Raw genomic sequence first — 22133 nt, 5'->3', positions numbered from 1 at the left:
AATTTCTAATTCAGTAAATGAAGAATAAAATAACAATTATGATAATAATAATAATAACAGCCTTTCTTTATTGTGTATTTACTGTTTGCCTGGCACTGCAAATTGTTTCACATACATCATTTCACTTAATCCCCTCAACTGTTCCTTGAAGTGAATGTTATTAGATTGCTACAGATGAGGAAATTAAGTCTCAGACTGATTTGGTAGTTTCCCCTCGAGTACAGATACTAAATATGAGAACTAGGATTTGAACCCTCTGTCAACTAAGTTTATTGTTCATGTAAGCTATTTTACTTCAATTATTCTGATTAAAAAATCTACATTTAAAATTGTAGTCATGTGTGAATTTATTATTGGTTTTGAATAGCTTCTTTTCTACCTCTTGGTTTACATCCATCTCTAAAGCAAGCCAACTTGTTAAAATGATCTCTCGCTAGTAACTGGTTATTCTCTATTATCTATTCCTTTTTTTTTTTCTTTTTTTTTGAGACAGAGTCTTACTCAGCCCCGCAGGCTGGAGTGCGGTGGCATGATCTCAGCTCACTGCAACCTCTGCCACACGGGTTCAAGCAATTCTCCTGAGTCAGCCTCCTGTGTAGCTGGGATTACAGGAGCATAACATCATGCCCAGCTAATTTTTGTATTTTTAGAGGAAAGGGCGTTTCACCATGTTGGCCAGGCTGGTCTTGAACTTGTGACCTCAAGTAATCCACCTGCCTCAGCCTGCCAAAGTATTGGGATTATAGGCCACTGCACCCAGCCTCTGTTACCTGTTCTTTTCTTTGCTATAAATAAATTGTTCTGGTGGCCAGGCGCGGTGGCTCGTGCCTATAGTCCCAGCACTTTGGGAGGCCAAGGCAGGTGGATCACCTGAGATGGTCAGGAGTTCGAAACCAGCCTGGCCAACATGGTGAAACCCCGTCTCTACTAAAAATACAAAAGATCAGCTGGGCGTGGTGGCGCATGCCTGTAATCCCAGATACTTGGGAGGCTGAGACAGGAGAATTGCTTGAACCTGGGAGGCAGAGGTTGCAGTGAGCTGAGATGACGCCATTGCACTCCAGTCTGGGCAGCAAGAGTGAAACACTGTCTCAAAAATAAAAAAGAAAGAAAAAAGAAAAGAAATTGTTCTGATACTCACTAGCAGTAAGTATATTTAATTAATTAAGACTTTGTTTCATGAGGCTTCTCATTCTGGAGAATCTTTTCTCGAGCAGTATAGTTAATTTATAGCACCTGATGTTATTAGAATATTCAGAATCCCTTATTCTTTTCCATGCAAGTATTTAGTCTACCTTCAGAACCTAATGTGATTAGTTCTTAATAACCTGAAATAAGGAGCCACAAAAAAACTGGAGTAACAAGATTTGGGGCTGAACTTTTTCTTTTTGGTATCATGAAAGGGACTAAGTAGAGTAATAGAGATTTATCCCATTTGTAAGAATACAGAAGAGAGGAGATATGCAATTAATTCTGTTTATAAAATGAAAAAAAAATACAACATATGTAGCAACAAGAACATGTCATTCTGAGCAGGTCTTGATAGAACAGACATTCCATATTGTGTTCACCCTTGTCCACAATCATTTGCCATGACAATCTGGTATACTTAGCAGTTGCTGCTGACTAAGGGAGACTGTCTCTTCTATGAGATCTCTGTGTCAGCTAAAAAACACAGCAGTCTCATATGGGTCTAGAAACAAGACATAAAACATAAACAGAATTTCATCATTTTTCTTTACATTGGAGGGATTTCTTATTAATCACTTTGTCCATTTCTATTTTAACATTTTTAAAATCAGAAACAAGTTTTGGAATGGGTTTTTCTCATCAAATTAAGATTCTTTCCCATCTGATTGAAGACCTTGTCATTTCTAGACATGACAAAATGCCCACAACTGAATATGAAAACCTGTTATTAAGAACTGAAATGCATTTTGATGAACGGCATCTAATAATTCCAAACCATGTTTAATTCTCCATTTAAGAAAAAAAAAGCATGGTTCTTCATGTCATTTCATAGACCTATCCTACCATAGTTTTAAAAATATAAATGTCTCTATTCAGCTATCATTCATTCATTCATTCTAAAGTCGTATTTTGAATATCTGCCAACTTCTGGAGTCAAAGGGTTTCTCTGATGTGTCGGTCTTTCAGACTAATTATAAGGAGACAGCATACAAATAAATATGAAATAATATACAAGAACACATTCATGAAATCATCAGTAGTATATGAATGTTAGTGCAGGAGTAAATCAGAGTGATATGGGATTTCTCAGGGATGACTGCAAGTAACAAATTTAAAGTAAGCAGTGGACAAGGAGTGGCAGAGAAGAAAAGAGAATGTGTTTCAAACACAAGAATTGTGGGCAAAGGAGCATGGGGTTGCAAACAGCACAGAGGGAGAGGATGAGAGTGATGGAAATACTTCAAGTTGGATAGGGCAGCTTAATTTCACTTTAATGGTTTCTAGTGAGTGCATAGTTAAGAGATATTGAAGGAAAATCTTGTTGGAAAGGATAATGTAACAGTCTTTTGGAAACTGGATTGGCAGAGGGAGTCGTAAGCTCAGCGATGTTAGAGTATGAGGTGAAAACATTGTACTATAAAAATGGAGTTGAGCAAACCTCAAATTATTTATGAAAGAAGAAATGGCTAGGTTGATGATAAGTTGATTAGGGACAGCAGTTTAGTTTTTAAGTGTTATAAATGAGTTGTCATTGACATCAAGTGAAGATTCTCTATATTCATCTGGTTACATAAATAGCAAAATACACACAGGAGGAAGGAATACAAAGATGAGACTCGATCTAGATTTAGAGTCAATTCAATTTACTAACTTTTTAGACTATGTGATAGACAGGGGAACCAGAGGTTAAACAACAACATAACCTCTGCCCTTGAGGAACTTACAGTGTAACAGACATGAGTAGGTCAAACTTTAAAAATGGGTCAGTTCCAAGAGATCATGTCCTTTGCATGGACATGGATGGAGCTGGAGGCCATTTTCCTCAGCAAACTAGGGCAGGGATAGAAAACCAGACATTGCATGTTCTCACTTATAAGTGAGAGCTGAACAAGGAGAATACATGGACACATGGGGGGAAACAACACACACTGGGGCCTGTCAGAGGGTTGGTGGGGGAGGAGGGAGAGCATCAGGTAGAATAGCTAATGGATGCTGGGATTAATACCTAGGTGATGGGATGATCTGTGCAGCAGAACACCATGGCACACGTTAACCTATGTGACAAACCTGTACGTCCTGCATACGTACCCCTGAACTTAAATTTAGAAACCAAAACACCTTGTTTTGCTGAAAAAAAAAAAAAAAGAAAATGGATTAGTTCCAGAGGAGGATGAACATGATAGGAATGGAAAAAAGAGGCCTCGCTAAGAGATTTGGAATGGCTATATTTATTAGATAACAGGAAAAACGGAAACTCCAGAAAAGAGAAATCTGAATGTTACAGAAAGAGCTAGATGTCACTTTTAGTATTGTTTGAAACATCAAAAAATTGGAAACAATTTAAATGTCCGTTAGTAGGATAATTACTTTATATAAAAACTATGAAATGTGTTAGAACTATTTTAAAATGAGATATCTATATGTGCTGATGTAGATAGATGTTCTGTTATATATTTGGTGAAAATGCAATTTACATGACTGACATTGATCTCGTTTATAAAATGAGGAAGGTATTGTAAAAATATGCTTATACAAATCTATATGTTTGCATATGCATAGAAATAGGTCTGGAAGCCTACTCACCAAACAGTAGTTGGCAGTGGTTACACTTGAGGGGTGGGATCAGGCAGGGTGAGGAGTGAGAGCTTTGAGTGCTTACTTCATGTATTTCTCAATTATTTGGATTTTATTACAATGGACATGCATTTTGTTAAAATTGAAATATTTATTAAATAATTATAGATTCACGTGCAGCTGTAAAAATAAGAGAGTCCCCTCTGGTACTCTGATAATACATATATTGGGTCTTCTGTTTTTATCCCATAGGTCCCTGAAGTTTGGTTCTTTTTTTTTTTTAAGTCTGTTTTCTTTCTGTTGTTCACATTGTATAAATTCTATTACTCTCAAGATCACTGATTCTATCCTCTATAATCCTTTCTCTACCACTGAGCCCATCCAGTGAGGGTTTTGCTTTTTTTTTTAATTCTGTTACGTTACTGTATTTTTCAGTGCTATGATTTCCATGTAATAGTTGCTGAGATTGAAGACTTTAGAACATGGTTGTAAGCTCCCTGGTTGTCAGAGTAAAGCAGGAAATAAGAATTATACATCTTCCTATCCAAGAGGTAGAAATACAACAATTCTTGCAAACATCAAAGAGTTTCTTAAACGGGACCTTGGGGAAATTTCTAACTAGAGGAGGTGGACTGGACTGCTAGGGCAGCTCTCAGGATAACTAGTAAGTAGTTTTGAATGTATTTCCTACATGTTTCTTGGAGGAAAACAGTGTTAAATCCAAAAGAAAATCCAAATGATTAATCAGTTTGAATTTACAGCCCCAATTACCACATTTGACAAGGAGAAACTTGATTACAGAAAATGGAAAGACTTAGTAATGAACTGGAGAGAGGAAAGTTTAGTTCCATAGAGTCTCCCCAGTTTGAGAGGAAGTCATTACATACATTGTGCTGTTTTTAAATTATGTGGGATGGTGACTGCTGCTTAAGTAACATCCCAGTAGTAGGGAAGACTCAGTTCGTCTTAAGACACTTCATGGCCCACCAGTTCTTTGAGGCATGGGTTTCTACAGGCTTACTGGCCAGAGTTGCAGAGAAAGGGAATTCATTGGCAAGTTAGACAGCTGAATAAAAATGACTGTATACAATATCCAGTGAGACTGGAAATCACTGCTGAAAAGAAACAACCTGGGGAGTCTAAGCTTTTAGCAGTAGAGGGATTTAGAAGAAATCTGTTGTGGAGTGGACCTAGTGGGAAAAATGATTTATTGAATATGGTTCTCACTGGGTGGCCTTCAGGATGGAATGAGTGGGAAGATTTAACTGGGGAAAAGGTCATTAGGTTGTCATTGTAATACAGTATTTGGAAACCAAGCAAGGATCATTTCTAAGCAAACAGATTACAGTCAGTGGTGTCAAAAGTAGGAGAGAGCGTTAACAAGCATGAGAATGAAGCAGGGCAAAGGTGGGAATTGGTTTTATTAGAGAGCACTTTCATCCAAGAAAATGAGAATGGGAATAGCAAAGCTATAAAGACAACCCAGGAGATGAGGAAAGAGGAACATAGCTAAGGTGAAATGATTTGTGAAAAGTCACCCAGAAACAGTATATTATTGAAAACCTTCTTGTCGATAAGTATTATCAGGTAAAGGGGTATTTTGAAGATGCCAAATACATGAATGGCAAATTGTGAAGTAAGAGTAGGATCACAGACTTTAGGAAGGAAACTGAATATGAGAAAAAAGCAAAATGGAAGATCTTAGAGTGCTCATGGACTTTGAATTTTGAAAGACATCTCTCGTTCTATGAAAAAGAAAGTTGAGAGTATGAATATGCAGATGGCATGAAACCCTGATACATATAGAATTTAATTTTTTGATAACTTAATTTCTGTATGATGGCCCATTTCAATATGATGATAGAAATCTCAAGCAGTTCAAGTTCTCCGTCTTCCATTTTCCTGGTCCCCATTCCTCATGGGCCATTGCTGATGGATCCCTTGCTTCTGTCTGTCTGCCTACAGCTCTGTGATCCTTCCATGACACTCACAGAAGCCACACTTACACTTAATTTATGCCCACCATGGCTCGGGAATCTCTTGAGGCTGTTTCCAGTACTGTCTGCCTAGTGACATAGACTCAGACATTCACTCTCTGGAGTCGTGCTTCTTTCTCCAGAAGCATAGTGCATGGCCTCTGGGACTCTCAGAGCTCTGTTCTCCTCCACTCTTCTCCATCAGTCCCTTGTGTCTGGAAGCAGAGTGGAGACACAGTGTAGGAGGGTGCATGCTACACTCTCATAGTGTTTTGCCTACTTATTGTACCTGTTTGAAGGGGTTTTAGCTTCTGTAAACACCCAAGAAGACTGCTCCTTTTTTTGGTTGAGGGACTTCCTCCCCCTCTCCTCCAGCCCATGTCTTTCCTGAAGCAATGAAAATAGAACATCTTACCATCTTGAATGTCTGGATTCATGGGAGTAGACTTGGAATAAATTGATTAAAATTTATAACATTAAAATAACTACAAATACAAAAGATGGAGAGAATGACAGCATATTGTATTCAGGGTGCCAGACATTTCTTCATTCCTCACAACAGACTCTTTAAATGTAGTTATTGTTATCCCATTTTAAGGATGAAGAAACTGAGGTTGCACACGGTTATGTAATGTATCTGCTGGTCTTACCAGCCTACTGCTAGACAGAAGCAGAGCCAGTTCTTTCTGGACTGCCCTTTCCACCCTCTCTCAAAAAGCAAAGTTAAAGGGTGGAATGCAGTGTGAACAATTGGCAGAAAGCCACATGGATGTTGTTGGTCTTTGTCAGCTCTAAGTAAATGATGGTGAGGAGCACCTGTAGGGTTAGAGAAAGCACTGGTAGTAGCCAAAAGAGAGCAAACAAGAGCAGGAACAAAACAGACAGAGAAGTTGAGAAATCAGTGGCTAATGAGACTACTGTCTGAATTAACATTCAAAGCACTATGACACACCACGTGGGAAGTAGAAGCTGCAGGCATGGAGGGAAACCAAAGCTGATCCCTGGTGCGTCAGGCATGCAGAGAGGAGTGAAGAGTGTGTGGCCCTCGAAAGCATAGTGGAGAAGTCGGTAATTCTAACAGCTAGCACAGGGTGGTAAATAGAAGCCTCATGTTTTTGAATAAGGAACACATCACTGGATTTGGGAGTGAAGTGCTATTTCATAATGGGAAGTAAAGATGAAGGTTAGCAGAATATCAGAAAGGTGAAGAAATTTGATACCATTGTTTTGGAGAGACCATAATTGCATATTGCTTCTCCATATCCTTATTGCCATCTATTATCCAATGAGTTTGAACCTCAAGTAACAAACTAAAGAATGTTTATGATTTAATGATCTGGAAATGTTACTATGGGCTGAAGGCACCAACTCTGTTTTTCCTCTGATTATATATGGGAAGGAAAAAAAAAAGTCAAAAACTGCCTAAAATAAAATGACTTCATAGTGATTAGATGTAATTTCAGACGCAGACCCAGTCTCTTCTGTGTGCTCTTGAAGGAATAGTTATATTTGTATGACCACTTGGTTGACAGGCTTAAAATTATCATCAGGTGCTTAACATGGAATCTGGAATGTAACAGGAGCTCTATAAATGAAACTCGCTTTTCCTACACCTTTATTTATTCAACAAATATTTATAGAGGAGCTAATTTTATGCCACAGATAATGTGTTAGGATAGGCCACATTATGCTGCAGTAATGAAGACACTCCCCCACCCCAAATCTCAGTTGCTTAAACCCAACCAAACTATTATTTCTCTCACCTACTCAAAGTCTGCTGCATGTTTAGGTGGCTTTACAGGGCAACTCTCCTCCATGTGGCAACCCAGACTGCATCACTCTTTAAAATTAATCCTCTTAACACAAGACGTCTTAAGGTCCACCACAGCAGAGAAAGATGTAGCCAGAACTGCTCTTAGATACTTTTGTCTGAAAGTGGCATACATAAATCCATTGGCCAGAAGTAGTCCAATGTCCTTATACTACTGGAAGAAGATGAAGATGGAGTCTTCTGTGTGCTCAGAAAGAGAGAATGAGTGGATACTGATGAACACAAGTATTATCTACCACTACTTAGCTAGGTACTGGGTCCTTAGTAGTAAACAAACCAAGTAACATTTATCCTTTCCTGTTGGAGCTCTCAAGCCAGAGTGGCATGCTCCTGGGAACACTATAGCATTCACAAAGAACCAGTGTTCTGCCCAAGCAAGGGAAGAAACTAAAGAGATTGTAATCAATAAGTATAAAGTTATGTGGAAAAATAGGAAAGGATAACAGTTCAGTGTAAGTGACAAGTACGGAGATCTTAGAAATCCTCAATAAATATTTACTGAATGAATGTTACGTGACGAATAAGAAGAAATTTAGCTCTAAGAAACTAAACTGGAAAGGCAACAGAGAGAGAGAACAGATATAGGAATAAAAAACACATGGAAACAGTTTATGCTTTTCAAATGTTCTGAATAATATTTGGGAATAAAAGCTGTTCTTGCTGTGTCTACTGCTTCCAGTAAGCTTGAAATATTTCTGCGCTGGTCTCTTCTGCCATAGTGGTGGTGCGGAGGAATGAATTCCCAGCCAGACTGTTTCATTCTTACCTACGCAAGACTATGGAAATTGTTGGGAAGCTTGGACCCTGACTTATCTTCTGGAATATTTTGTGAAGACTTAAATTGTCTTGACTGGCAGCTGTCAAATGTATAGGGATTATAGGAAAGGGGGAATTATGCTGCTGTAAATACTGAAAATGTTACAAAGTTAAGCAAAAAATCTAGTAATTTTATGGTGGAATATTAGTGATGGACAATTTCTTAAAAGCATTAAAATGATTTCTATAAAAATGTTTATTAAAGAAATAATAGAAAACATGCAAAAAAGAAACATAACAACCCCTAAAGATAATTTCCATTAACTTTTTCTATACCTATCCCAAACTTTCCTAGACATACACATTCATTTGTCTTAGAAAAACAGATCACACAGATCATGCCACTGTGTCATCCCTCTTTTACTTTACAGTATTTCTTGAATATTTTTCTACTTCAAGAAGTATATTTGTGCAACATTTTTTAATGGCTGCATGGTATTGCATCATATATGTGTGTCAAAATACATTTACTTATCATTCCATTAGGTCATTTACAGATGGTTGCCATTATAAACAATGCTGCTATGAACATACTCTAGCTGAATTTCTGTGCACATCTTTAATTATTTTATAGAATAACTTTCCTAAATTGCAACTACTTGGGTAAAAGTTATTTATATTTTAAGGCTTATTATTTACATTATCAAATTGCCCTTTAAAAGATTGTTTCAATTTATATTCCTACTAGCAGTGGATGAGAATAAGAGTGTTTAGGAGCCCATTAATCTACAGATATGGTTGTAGTGAATGGGGCATACTATTGACGTATGTTTAATATTGATAGCTGTTAGCAGAAAGGGGCACTCAGTATATTATCTTTAAATCCTACATTCTATATATTTAATGCTTTATTTTAAAATCATATGTATGAGAGTTTCACATTAAATTTTCTAGAAAGGAATTTAAGACAAATTCACATAGTATGCTAAATGGGTGCATTAATGTCATAGGCTCTGGGGTAAAATCTATGGATGATCCATTAGATAGCTAGAATGAGTTCTTTACTAAACAAAATATATTGAGCTCTGCCATTGAATATCATCTGTGCCTTAATATATGGCTGTAGCCAAATATTTGTGTACATCTTTAATAATTGAATATTAGGCAATTTCTCGTTTTTCTAAAAAGAAAACCCCAAATTTTTTTCAACTAAATTGATTATATTAAAGTTTGCATGACATAGATGAAATAAACTTGTATATTTATAATATGTAATTTAGTAATTTAGACATATATAATACTTTAAATGCATACTGTAAGTAAGAATTTTTAGAAGTATTGCTCTTTTCCCACTCTTACATTTCATGAAGGAGTTTTGGTCCAATTCCCCCTTCCATGCATTCTTGACTTCATAATGGTGGCACCTCTTCAGGCAGCTGGCCTGTTTTCACCATCTGTCATCTGGAATTGAGTCTGAGTAGCTTGGGGTACAGGACTTTGTGAAACTGTGTATGATGGAAATCTTTTCCCCAACTATAAAAAAAGAAAAAAAATACCCACTTATTACTTATCTCCAGTAACCACTTAACTTACTTTTTTTAGTGGTCTTTAAAATACTTATTTTCAGCAACATCCAGCACTTTTTTTTTTTTTTTTTTTTTTTTTTTTTTTTTTTTTTTTTAGAGACGGAGTCTCGCTCTGTCGCCCAGGCTGGAGTGCAGTGGCGCAATCTCGGCTCACTGCAAGCTCCGCCTCCTGGGTTCACGCCATTCTCCTGCCTCAGCCTCTCCGAGTAGCTGGGACTACAGGCGCCCGCCACCACGCCCGGCTAATTTTTTTTGTATTTTTTTTTTAGTAGAGACGGGGTTTCACCGTGGTCTCGATCTCCTGACCTCGTGATCCGCCCGTCTCGGCCTCCCAAAGTGCTGGGATTACAAGCGTGAGCCACCGCGCCCGGCCTTATCCAGCACTTTTTTTAGTGATCTTTAAAATACTTGTTTTCAGCAACATCCAGCACTTAGAATTGTTAGGTCATGTCTCCTAAAATAATTACCAACTCAATGTTAAATTCCTTTGCTTCTGTTTTTACCAGTCCCATCAAGTGAATGATTGCTAAAACCATCCAAAACTCTCATCAGTTGTTTCAGGCTAATCCATGTTCCCTAAACAGTACTTTGTTTAAAATAAAATAATTGAGAGAGTGCCTGGTATTATGAGAGACTTTATAAGGACTTTAGTATAAAATGCCTCTTTTTCTGAGGGATAACTTTGGGAATGAAAAAATCTCACCTTGCATTTGGCCATATATTACAGTTTAAACAAAAAGAGGGGATTCACACAAATCTCTTTTGTGTTCTTATGCAGAGTAACTATTGAATATGAAAGCTTTTGTACACCTATAGGAAATAGCTAAAGAATACAGCAGGATTGTAATGCATTTATCTTGTATAAAAACACTGAAAATTGAGGTTTATAAAGCCTGCTGCTTTGAAAATATTCACATTGGAATCTTGTAAGAACTACAGGTCTACCCGATTAAACCTCCTCCCAACTCCAAACCTCATCTACTTTTACTTTAATACCAAAAATAAAAATAAAAATAAAGCAGCCATATTTAAAATATAAGATCTCTTAGGTATCCATAGCCAAAATTTTGGAACTCAAAATGAAAAATTTAGAGAACTGAATAGCTAGATTTCCCTATGGTGATACTACCATTTTAAAATGTATTATATAGTTTCCAATCTTTTCATCTAAGTATTTCCTAGAGAATCAGACTAAAAGAACATTGTATAGATTAGGTGGCAGCAATTTGATTGATATGGCTGAAGATGGCGTATGGCATATTCTTTACTTTCAAATGTTTTGAGTCTTTGTTCTTGCCCGTAGCAGTAATACCTATGAGAACTATCCAGAAACTTCCCAATGGTACATGTATGTAAAACACATCATCTTAAAAAGCAATGAACATTTCACCATTGCATTCTTTATTATTTGAACTAAATCAAACTGAGAGATATAGAACTTAAATGGTTATAGAACTCTAATTCTATGAGATATTACAATTTCATAAGATTATAAATGCTGTTTTAAAATGTTAATTAGAAGATACATTTGTTTTAATTCATGATACTGAAAATATTGACTGAATTGTGAATTAACACATTTAGGGTTGCAGATGTCATTTTTCATGAGATTTCCTGAATGATGTAATTTTCATATTTCATATAGCAGTTTGATCAATTTACAGATTTATTTTACGTAATTAGTAAATGAGAAATTCAATTGCTGATATATAACTATTTTTCCATAATGTAAAAAAGAAGCTAAAATTCTGAATTATAAATAAAAACCAAATATTTTGAAGACATCTGGTCCACATCTGTCTGAAATAAATTTAAAACAGTGTAATTAAATGCAAGAAATACTGAAATATTCACACCTTAGGATGTTAAAAAAAAACTCATTTCATTTTGATGTGATTTAATTGTAGAATTTTAAAAAATGTTATTGTCCTTTAGCCTCTCATTCTGTCATTTACAAAGAAGACTGACAAGCTAAAGAAACAAAAAATAATCCATGTGTTCCAAAGCCTCTGCTAAATGAAAGAATTATCTTTATTACTATTCTTTTATATGTGCATAACTCCACTCCTAAGTTAATACTCAGCGGACATAGACCCAGACCTACCTCCTTTTGATGTATTTATAATTCTCCATTCAATTATTTAAAATGAGAGATTAGTGAGAGGGTCTCTAATCTCCCTAAATTGTGCGTTCCTTGTGGGCACAAAGGAGCTCAGTAAATGTGAGAGGAAGGTATTCAGACCTATGGAAATGAAAAGCATCTTTGGTACATTCTCATGATCATTGGAGAGTCAGCCTTTGAAGATTGGTCTTTTCTTACATTTAAGAAAAAAGTTTATTTTTAACCTTTGTTAAGTAGAAAATTAACCATTTTAGGGAAGAGTAAATACACTATACTTTCTGTAGTCCAGCCTTAAGATGTGAAAAGGCAGATTTCTCCTTTAAGGCTGCAGAGCCTTAAAACTTCAATAGGACTAGGTTCAGATCATAAGAGACAAGTTTGTGGACATGAAAACACTGCTGATGCTATAGTGTGAGGTTATAGGAAGAAATCTCTGCTTGGATACCAGAGGCTCCCCAGCCAGCAACAGACCATGAAAAAAAATTGATACTGTAGGAAGTGAAACCACTTTTCCTAACACATGCCCTAAGGTAACACAAGTTGTATTTTGTGTGTTTATTTCCAGGGAGCATGATAAAGATCCGGAAAGCTTTTTTAAGGTATTAATGCGTCTTAAAGACTTAGGACTCAATTTCCACGTGTCTATCCTTGGAGAAACCTTCACAGATGTCCCAGGTACCTCTGTTGAATTTTCTAATGTGTATTTTTATAGATGACATAAGCTCTACAACGTAAGTATTAATTTCCATGTTTCCCTTTGTTAGAATAACCAAGATGAGCACTGTTAACCAAAAGATTATACGATGGCATTAAAGTCTGATTCAATTAAAAAAAAATAAGTAAGCATTCTTTGATTTAAGTTGAGAACGTGAAGTCATCTCTTTGATCAAATATAGTTTATACAATGCATCTTGATATAAATAAAATATATTGCTTTAGGCATCTTAACACTTAAGGAAAGTGGGAATTTGTAATTGGATATACAACCTCTCACCTCTGGGGTCACTGGATTGAATCCTGCTCACATTGGTTTTGGCTGAAATATATTACCATCTGTTAGGTGGCCTATGTAAAGCATTTTGGCATCTAACTTGTAATGTGGAATGGACTATAGTCCATGTCATAGTTGTCATTGGTCCATGCCTTGTTTATTGAACTTGAGAAAGACAAAAATCGGAAGCTGATAGCAGCAGATCCTCTCTTATTAATGCCACATGGAGCCTTTTCAAAGGGCCATTTCCTTCACCCTGCATCCTCACTGGTCACATTTGGGTCAGTAAAATGAAGATTCATAAGCACACAAGTTATACAAGTATGCATGTTTTTTAAGCTTTGGGTGTTCAGCATTATTTGAAAAATAAAATGTACAAGCAATAATATTTCAGAAATAACTTTTGCCATTGTGCATTATGACTCCTAAGGAACACCTAAAGTTTACTTTCACTTAGCAAGTGCTTCTCGATTCTAGTACAGTGTCAGGAACTATATATACCCAGCCTGCTTCTCAGTAGCCTTGTCTCATATGGCTCATCTTCTGCCCTCTGCAGCTGTGGATACTGACCTTTTCCCAGTTCCCCTAAGACACCAGGCTTCTTGAGACCTTTGGACGTTTGCCTGTTTATTTCTATTTTATCCTTCTGATCTCAGCTCAGGGGCATTTTCTTTCGCTGTGAAGCTTTGTCATGATTTCTCAGCACCCCATACTTCGTCTTCATGGTACTTAACCTCAGTTTTTAATTTATCTATGTGTAAATTTTTTCATCTCTTTCACGCATATGCACAGAAGCACACATGGCCCATACACACTGGAATGTAAATGCTGTGAGGACAGGGACTGTATCTGTCGTGTTCATCATTGTACCCCAAAGCCCATTGCAGTGGTTGACACAACAGTGGAGCTCAGTGAATATTTATTGGACAAATAAGTAAAAATAATGCAAACTCCCTGCTCTCAAGAAATTTATAATTTTTTTTTTTTTGAGAAGGGAACACTTGTGCCTACACATAGGCAACAGAGGGTGAAACACAAGGTAATATAATTATACATTATCTAAGCCTCACAGGTGGTTTCCAGTGTTAATTGAAGGGCTGGTACTTGAATAGCCAGAAAAGGATTAAGTTATTCCAAAAGGGGAAACAACATGGGCAAAGCACAAGAAGCCAACATTTTAGAAAATGTGATTAAATAAGAGAAAAACTTCAATGATGAGTGCTGTGAGGTCATTAAACAGAACAGGAGATTCTACGTGCAGACCTTAGTAAGTAAGTTGGTATGTGCATTACACAGGTAGGGTAGGGCCCAAATATGGAGGAGCTTGATAACCAAAGTAGATTGGGTAAAGGTAAGGAATAGGGAGCCTAGATCTTGAACAGGAAAGAAATATGATGAAACGTGCATTTTAGAAAGCTGTGTCTTGCAATGATATGTAGACAGAATCACAGTAAGACCCTCTGGTAGTAATCCCAGTGTGATCCTGTAAGGTGCTGGCAGAGATTAGTGAGAGGGCTGTATGAGAGGGATGTTCTCAAGGAAAGCACAGAAGAGAATTTGATAGATGGGTGGCTATAGAAAAGGAAGGAAAGAAAAGATCAGCTCATTTGCAAAGCTCATAAGTTCAGTTTTGTTTGTACCAGCTTTGAGGTGTTTGTGGATGGACTGAGAAACGATGCTGGAGGAAATTCCCCCCATCAGAAGGCTTCTTAGCCGGTATTACCACTGCGTACTTTCAGGCCACCACTACAAAGAAGACTTGGTTCTTACTCAAAAGCCTAAGTTCTGGGATTACGTCTCTCCTCTCCCACACATTGACACATTGACCTTGAGCTATTTAGAGCAATATGGAGGGTTGAAAATAGGGTGTGGAGCAGTTAGGGGTCCAAGTACTTAGTGCTCAGTAATTACAGGTGAGGAATTATGCTCACTTTGGCTTCACTTCCACACATACTTAGCACTGCGGAGGGGGGATTCCACAGTGAACAGCACTCAGTTTCCCCCTCAGGGATCTCTGTCTAACTGGGATGCTGTGAAATACACAGGGAGTACTGTGGAAGCCCACAGGAAGAGAGAGCATATTGTCTATACACGTGCTTCTGTTACTCCCAGTATCAACAGAGATTTTTTTCTGCCTCAGCCACTGGTTCATCTCTACCATTTCAAATGTGAATTGACTCTTCACAGCCATGGCACTTCCCCTTGCACAGAGGAGGAGCCTGGGTGTGGAATGGATGAAAGAGCTAGTAGCTTTCCAGGTTGTGCCCTTAGAAGGCCGCTTTGCTGGTCTCTACAACAAAGGCTTCCTAACAGGCCATTCTGTGTCACTTCAGCCATTATTGTCACCCCTCTAGTTTATGTAACAGGTTCTTAGATAGCATTTACTGTATTCCAGGTGTTGTTCTAAGCTGTTCATGAATATTAACTCTCTAACCCTTTATAACAATCTTGTTCAGTATTGCTAGCTCCATTTTTTCCCAGGTGGAGAAACAAATAGGCCACTCAGCTAGGTAGTGCTTTAGCCACTGAGCTATACTGCTTTTTCATGTTCTTTTTTTCTGACCCAACTGTTTCTCTAACTTTAAACATTAATTTTTCCCCAGCTCACCATTCAGCATTCCTAATCTCTTATCTAGTGCTTCCACAAAAAGGATTACCCAGCTGGCATGCATTTCTTTGTCTGATGTCTCTTTGGGTACTACGTTAGCACTTCTGGCCAGGTGCAGTGGCTCACACCTGTAATCCCAGCACCTTGGGAGGCCAAGGTGGGTGGATCACCTGAGGTCAGGAGCTCGAGACCAGCCTGGCCAACATGGTGAAACCCCATCTCCACTGAAAATACAAAAATTAGCCAGGCATTGTAGTGCACGCGGGTAATCCCCACTACTTGGGAGGCTGAGGCTGGAGAATCACTTGAACCTGGGAGGCACAGGTTGCAGTGAGCCGAGATCATGCCATTGCATTCCAGCCTGGACAACAGAGTGAGACTCTGTCTCAAAAAAAACAAAAATTATATACTATGTGATACCTAGCCAGAAGAATTACTCTTAATGCTGTTAACATTTATAGGGATATGGTTCTCTTGTAAATAATTGCAATTATTATTATGCTATTAATAACTTCCATTAATTGAAAGTGTGCTTCTTTCTTGGCCATTTGCCTGATTATTTTATATAGTGCTCATGATACTCCCATTGAGAGTAGGTATTACCCTGTCCCATTTTATAGGTAGAGAAACAGACTCTGAAAGCTTAAGTCACTTTGATTACATTGCCTGTAAGTGAGTCAAGCATTTCTGTTTCACATACAAGCCAGAAGGGTTGGACAACCAAGAAAGGCTTAATATATCACTGCAGGACCATTGATTACTCTGTTTTCAGCTTTGTTTTCTTTCCCTCTCTACAGAACTCTTGGGGGGAAAGTGGCACACCACTGAGTGATGGCATTAGTGCCAAGTTTTACTGCCCTTTCTGATGAAGCAAACAATCATCACTAAATTTCTTTTGAAAACTATAACTCAGCAACTTTTTAGAGTCTCTATACTGTGGATTGTTTTCAAGCAAAAATTAGGTCGTTATAAAGTTTTTGTAAACTTTTTCCTAAAAAGTATAGTAGAATTAAGAGTGTCGGTTATAATTTATAGTGCTACAGTTTATAGGTCTTTTGCATCATCCCTTCATTTTACAGGAGATGAGAGATCTAGAATCAGTGGCTTTTCCAAGGCCTCACTGCTGGGCGCAGTGGGTGAGATGGGCAGTAAATAGTGGCAGGGTTCAGAGTGGAACCTGGGAGTCAGTTTTCCTCAGCCCTAGTCACTGCTATATTTTTTCAATAAATGTTTTTAAAATACGTTCTTTGTGCCAGGCACTGTTGGACATTTAGGATGCAATGGTGAATGAAGTAGACATGTTCTGTGACATTTGAAACTTATAGTCCCACTCCAGTGCTTTGTTCATCACTTAATAGAACGTTCCTTAAAAATGATAGAACTGACATTTCTTGAGCGCATAGCATGTGCTAGACACTGTTCTTAGCCCTTTATGCATTGCCTTATGTAGTCTTCACAATAGCCCTGTGGATTGGCACTGTTGGAATTACCATTTACAGCTGAAAAAAGTAAGGCACAGGGAGGTTAAGTCACTCGCCTGAAACCCCCCCAGTCAGTCTACCTCAAAGGCAAATGCTCAGCCTGTGCTCTACAGGGCAATTCACAGAATCATCGCTGTTTTACAGGTAAGAAAGCAGGAGTTGATAACGGTGAGAAATTCCTGGCCACTCATGTGAAATGAATAGGAAAAAAAACATAGTATACATAGGGTTCAGTACTACCTACAGTTTCAGGCATGCAATAGAGGTCTTGCAATTCATCCCCTGTGGATAAGAAACAACTATTTCATTGCCTGTAATATTCTTGCTGGAAACAACTAGCTGGTATCTGAAGACACATCTAGCAACTATGTCCTGGAAGCACAGCAGATAGGAAGTGGAGGTAGTCTCTGTAGAAGTGGAGTTACTTATCACTTAACAGGTGACTTGGCATTTTGAAAAGCTTTTAGTGGTTTTCAACCGGAGATTCCCACCTCCACCTCCAGGGACATTTGGCAATGTCTGAAGACATTTTTGGCTGTCACAACTGTTGCACAATGGGGTGGTGCTCCTGGCGTCTAGTAGGTAGAAGCCAGAGGTGCTGCTAAACATTCTGTGGTACACCAGACAGCCCTCACGGCAAACAATTATCCAACCTAAAATGTCAATAGTGCCTGGATTGAGAAACTCTGATTTGTGGGAATTGAACTCAGCAAACTAGGCTTGGGACTGGGTCTCTTGAAGCTTTCTAAGTTAACTCATGTTCATCCATCTGTGCAATAAAAAGGAGGAGATGGGAAAGGGAAATAATAATAAAATCACCTGCCCTATCAGCTTCAGTGAGTTATAATGAGGATTTCAGCACAATTAGATAATTTGAGGGAAAGTGCTATCTAAACTACTATGCAGATTTTATTATAGGACTCATGGACTTGCCTCCAGAGTTTGTACATGGAATGAGTTTTTAACGCATTTTGGATCCATAGGAGACATGAATGATCCTGTACCTTAAAAGTTCATTTTGTTTTTATTCAGAAAATTGGAAAGGTCATTCTGCTACATAAAGCATCTGCATCAGACTCCATATTACAAATGAACCAAAAAGCCTAGAAGCTCGTCAATGCAAATATTTGAGTTTTGGCCAATTCTCATGATAAGGTCACATTGTTAGCCCTTGAGATTATTTAAAAAAAAAAAAAGAAGAAGAAGAAGAACAAAATGCTTAAGATATCAAATAAGTGGAATGTGTTTGTGTACTTAATGATTTCCCACAAATGGTAATTCTAAACAAAATATTCTTTTCTGTGAACTGCCAAAGACTTAAACAAGCATTCTTCTTTCCATGCTGCAGACATGGTGGGAAAAGGAGTTTTAGCTTTAGACATTAGGGCAGCCAGAAAGGTTACAAGGAAACCAAAAACCTGAACTATGGTTTTGGCAGACAGAAGTCTTTCTGTTTCACCTTAATTTGAGGTTAAGAACAGTATATGGAAAGCTTCTGGTTAGTATCTGGTATGACAATGGTTATTACTATGATCTTGGCATATTTCTGGTTCTTGGCTCTGGAGTCAAATGTTGGATAATTATATAACATTTCCCTCCACTTCCATCTTCTCCTTCACTCAGCTCCCAGCTCCTGTCTCATTTTCAGCAGAGCAGCTATACTAAGGGGGAAATACTAGAAAGGTTCTAGGACACAAATAACATACATCACATTAATATAAAGTTGTAAAATTTTGTCACAAGGAGAGCCTAGCAAAAGGAAAGCTACGGATGTATTAATAAATGTTGAATTATAAGAAGATTAGGCCAGGCACAGTGGCAGAGAGAGACCTTGTTGTCTCAAAAAAAACAACAGAAAATAAATACATTGAGATGAAGTTAATGTACTAGTAAGATTGAATAAACTCATTTTTCTCCAAACCATACCATTCCCTAAACCTATTCCTTTTCCTTATAATTTTTTTATCATTATTCATTCCCTAACATATAATTACTTACGAGTTCCTGTTATGGTCTAGCACCATGTAAAGTATTGTGGATACCAAGAGATGAAGACATGGTTCCTCCCCTCTGGAATCTTACTGGCTCATGAGAAAACAAAAATGTTTATATAATTACATTTTATTATATCACACTGTTTTTTATGTTGTAACATTTTAATAATTTTGAATACATTATTTACAATGTTTATGGGCAAACCTTATAGCAGTCTAGTGATTTAACAAGTATTAACCTCCCCAAATTATAGCTGAGGAAATGATGCATATTAGCTCCATTTTAGTAGCATGGATTTGAAGTAGATTCTCAGTAGACAGAGCCACCTTCACGTGATTCTTAGAAATGAACACATAGTTACTTTCCCGAGAACATGATTGAGAAAGTTGGTTTTCAAGAATCTGAAATTCAAACTGAAGGCTTCTGTCTCCCAGTCCTTTGCTGGAATAAAGAAAACAACAAAACATAATGGGAAAAGTAAGGAAGATTCAATTACAGGTAGGCATATAAGCTCCTGACAGAAAACGAATACATGGTAAATAGAAATTATGGTATCTCTTAAGATAATTTATGAATTTAACAAGGCTCCAATTAGGGTGCCAGAATATTACTTTACATATCCTCACAAAGTGGTTCTAAAATCTGAACAAAATAAATAAATGAAAGGGCAAACTAGCAAAAGAATCATGAAGGAAAACATGTCCTATCAAATTCAGAACATGTATGAAGTGACAACTTTTCAAAGAGTACCGTACAGATTTAAAATATGAAAGTAAAAAAAAAAACTAGGCAGAAATGGAGACGCAGAAATACAACTTGTATATACATTTAAGAGCCAACAAACTTACGATAACACAATTTACTGATACACTTATTCCAGCTCAAAAACAGAGTATTTTTTCCTAGTGAAATCAATTAATTGAATAAAATAAATAACATTTATATGATAAAACAACAAATTATACATTTATAAGTAAAGATTTGCAATAACATCAACACATTATTATAAGTACAGTAATCCACTGAATTCTTACTCTGCACCAAGCCAGGGCTAGGCTTTTACTCTGATATCTCATTTTGTATCACAACAATCCCCTCAATAAGTATAATTACTTTCCCCTATGTATGGGTGAGGACACTCTAAGGCTTTAGTTAAATAACTTGCCCGAGGTCACACAGCTCATAAACAAAAGAGGTGATAATATCAGAAGAAATAAATACTACATCAAATTTTAGGGGGGAAAACTCTCTAATTTTACCAGTAATGAAATACATGTAAATACAAAAAAAATTATGACCAAGCAGTTGCATTGAACAAAACAATAAAAGTAAAGACTTGTAACTAAGACTAGCCCACTTGTGGGGCAAAATCTGCATGTATGGTGATGGTGATGTACATTATTTTTCCTGAACTATATTACTCTACCCTTTGTTTGGCTCAGACATTTCACAGGGAATGTATCCCATGGAAGTAATTCCAAGAAGGAAAAAAACAGATGACAAAAGTTGTTCTTGCCTCATTCTCTTCTCTACTGTCCCATAGTGAACAGGTGACTAAGATCCTATTCTTTCTTGATTCCATGCCTCATTCTGATTCTCTTGCCTCTTTTCCAGTTCTTGCCCTTTTCTTCTGGGCCCTTGACTCCTACAAAGGCTTCAGATTAGTCTCCCAGACTCTAGATACCTTGACACTGAGTTCATCCACTTGCTATTATCAGTGTTCTTTCTAAACCTAGAACATCCAAGAAGATAATCATAATAGTATAACAATAATAAGTGTTTGTCTCAGACTTTCTGCAGGATGAACTTAATTTCCTTTATAGCGGGGGAGGTTCTTCAAAATCTCACCCTAGGCTAGTTCCTCATGAATTCCAGTTATCTTTGCCATTTCCTGAATACAGCTGTGCCCTTGCCCACCTCTATGTCTTGTGTTACTTGTTGCTTAAATTCCTTTCTTCCTCCCCATGTAGACACAGTCAAACCCTTTCTCTACCTGGCAAAATCCCAACTCTATACCTTCTTCTTCTCTTTCCTTCCTATTGTTTCATGGCATCTATACTCATTCCATCAGTTGCAAAGCATGTATCACGCTGCACTGTAGTGATATATATATCACTTGTCACTTGGCTGCCATAATAGGGCCATGGTATAACTGACTGGAAGGCACTTTGTAGGTGAAGAGTAGAACTTTTGAAACAGCCCCACAGAAGAGGAGTCTGCAGCACTCCTGGTGGGAGTGCTACCCTGGCCCAGCTTTTATTGATACCCTAACAAGGATGAGGTTCCCATTCAGTACCTGTGAAGCCATCTTTTCCTCTCTCAGGAAAGGCTTATTAACTGGGCTGATACCCTTCCCTCCCAAATGCTCAGAACATTCACCAGCTGCAAGTAACTGGTAACAACAAACTCTCATTCCTCAATGGGTCCTGTGAGAATCCATCTTTTTTCTAGGATCAATCCCAGGCATGCCAGTCCCTGGGCTTAAAGTCTACTCCTGCAGCTTCTGTAAGTAGAATAATCTTTTCTACTGAAACCAGAAGATTCATTGCAACTCTTAAGGCAAGATCATTTATCCACCCTACCAGGGAAGACCATGAAGATAATGAGTTCTGGAATACAGCTCCCAAAACATCTCTCAAGGAATTGTTCTCAAAAATTACAAGTATGGAAACATCACTGAGGGAAAATGCTCTGTCAGTTTCATAAGCTGTCCTCAAAGTTTGAGAAATGTGTACTTGGGAAAGACACAGGAAAATAAAGTAATTAATGGAAAAGATTGACATTACTATACAAATGGGAAATTGGAAACAGACCTTAATTTTGAAAGCCTGTAAATACATATGAGATTTAGGGTTGATGGGAGATCTTAGGATGTAGTTGCTATACTTGGTTTTGAGTTCCTATAGTTATATATGGTCATGATTTGGAGTGTGGTATGGTCAAAATAATATTTCCCCAATAAAAGACTATGGGGGAAGGCCTGCTTGTTTTAATATTCGTGTTTCCTGCAATGCCTATCAGA

General features: G+C 37.5%; 1 protein-coding gene across 39 annotated transcripts in view; it reads left to right on the top strand.

Annotated features, from left to right (window-relative positions):
- GTDC1 (glycosyltransferase like domain containing 1) overlaps window positions 1–22133 on the top strand; it is a 452114-nt gene that overhangs the window by 380893 nt on the left and 49088 nt on the right. For 37 of the 39 annotated variants that reach the window (XR_010118861.1, XR_010118863.1, XR_010118864.1 and 34 more), the window contains one exon: window positions 12602–12711. The exons of the other annotated variants lie outside the window; for them this stretch is intronic. Coding sequence is in view for 33 of the 37 variants with exons in the window: in XM_063631327.1 (XP_063487397.1) it covers window positions 12602–12711 (110 nt within the window). In the remaining 4 variants the exon portion in view is untranslated. The remainder of the gene's footprint in view (window positions 1–12601; window positions 12712–22133) is intronic. 39 annotated transcript variants of the gene reach the window in all.

The sequence above is a fragment of the Symphalangus syndactylus genome, chromosome 22 (assembly GCF_028878055.3).
Source record: "Symphalangus syndactylus isolate Jambi chromosome 22, NHGRI_mSymSyn1-v2.1_pri, whole genome shotgun sequence".
Classification (NCBI taxonomy): domain Eukaryota; kingdom Metazoa; phylum Chordata; class Mammalia; order Primates; family Hylobatidae; genus Symphalangus; species Symphalangus syndactylus.
The sequence above is the reverse complement of the archived record's forward strand: the minus strand, read 5'-3'. Positions and strand labels throughout refer to the sequence as shown.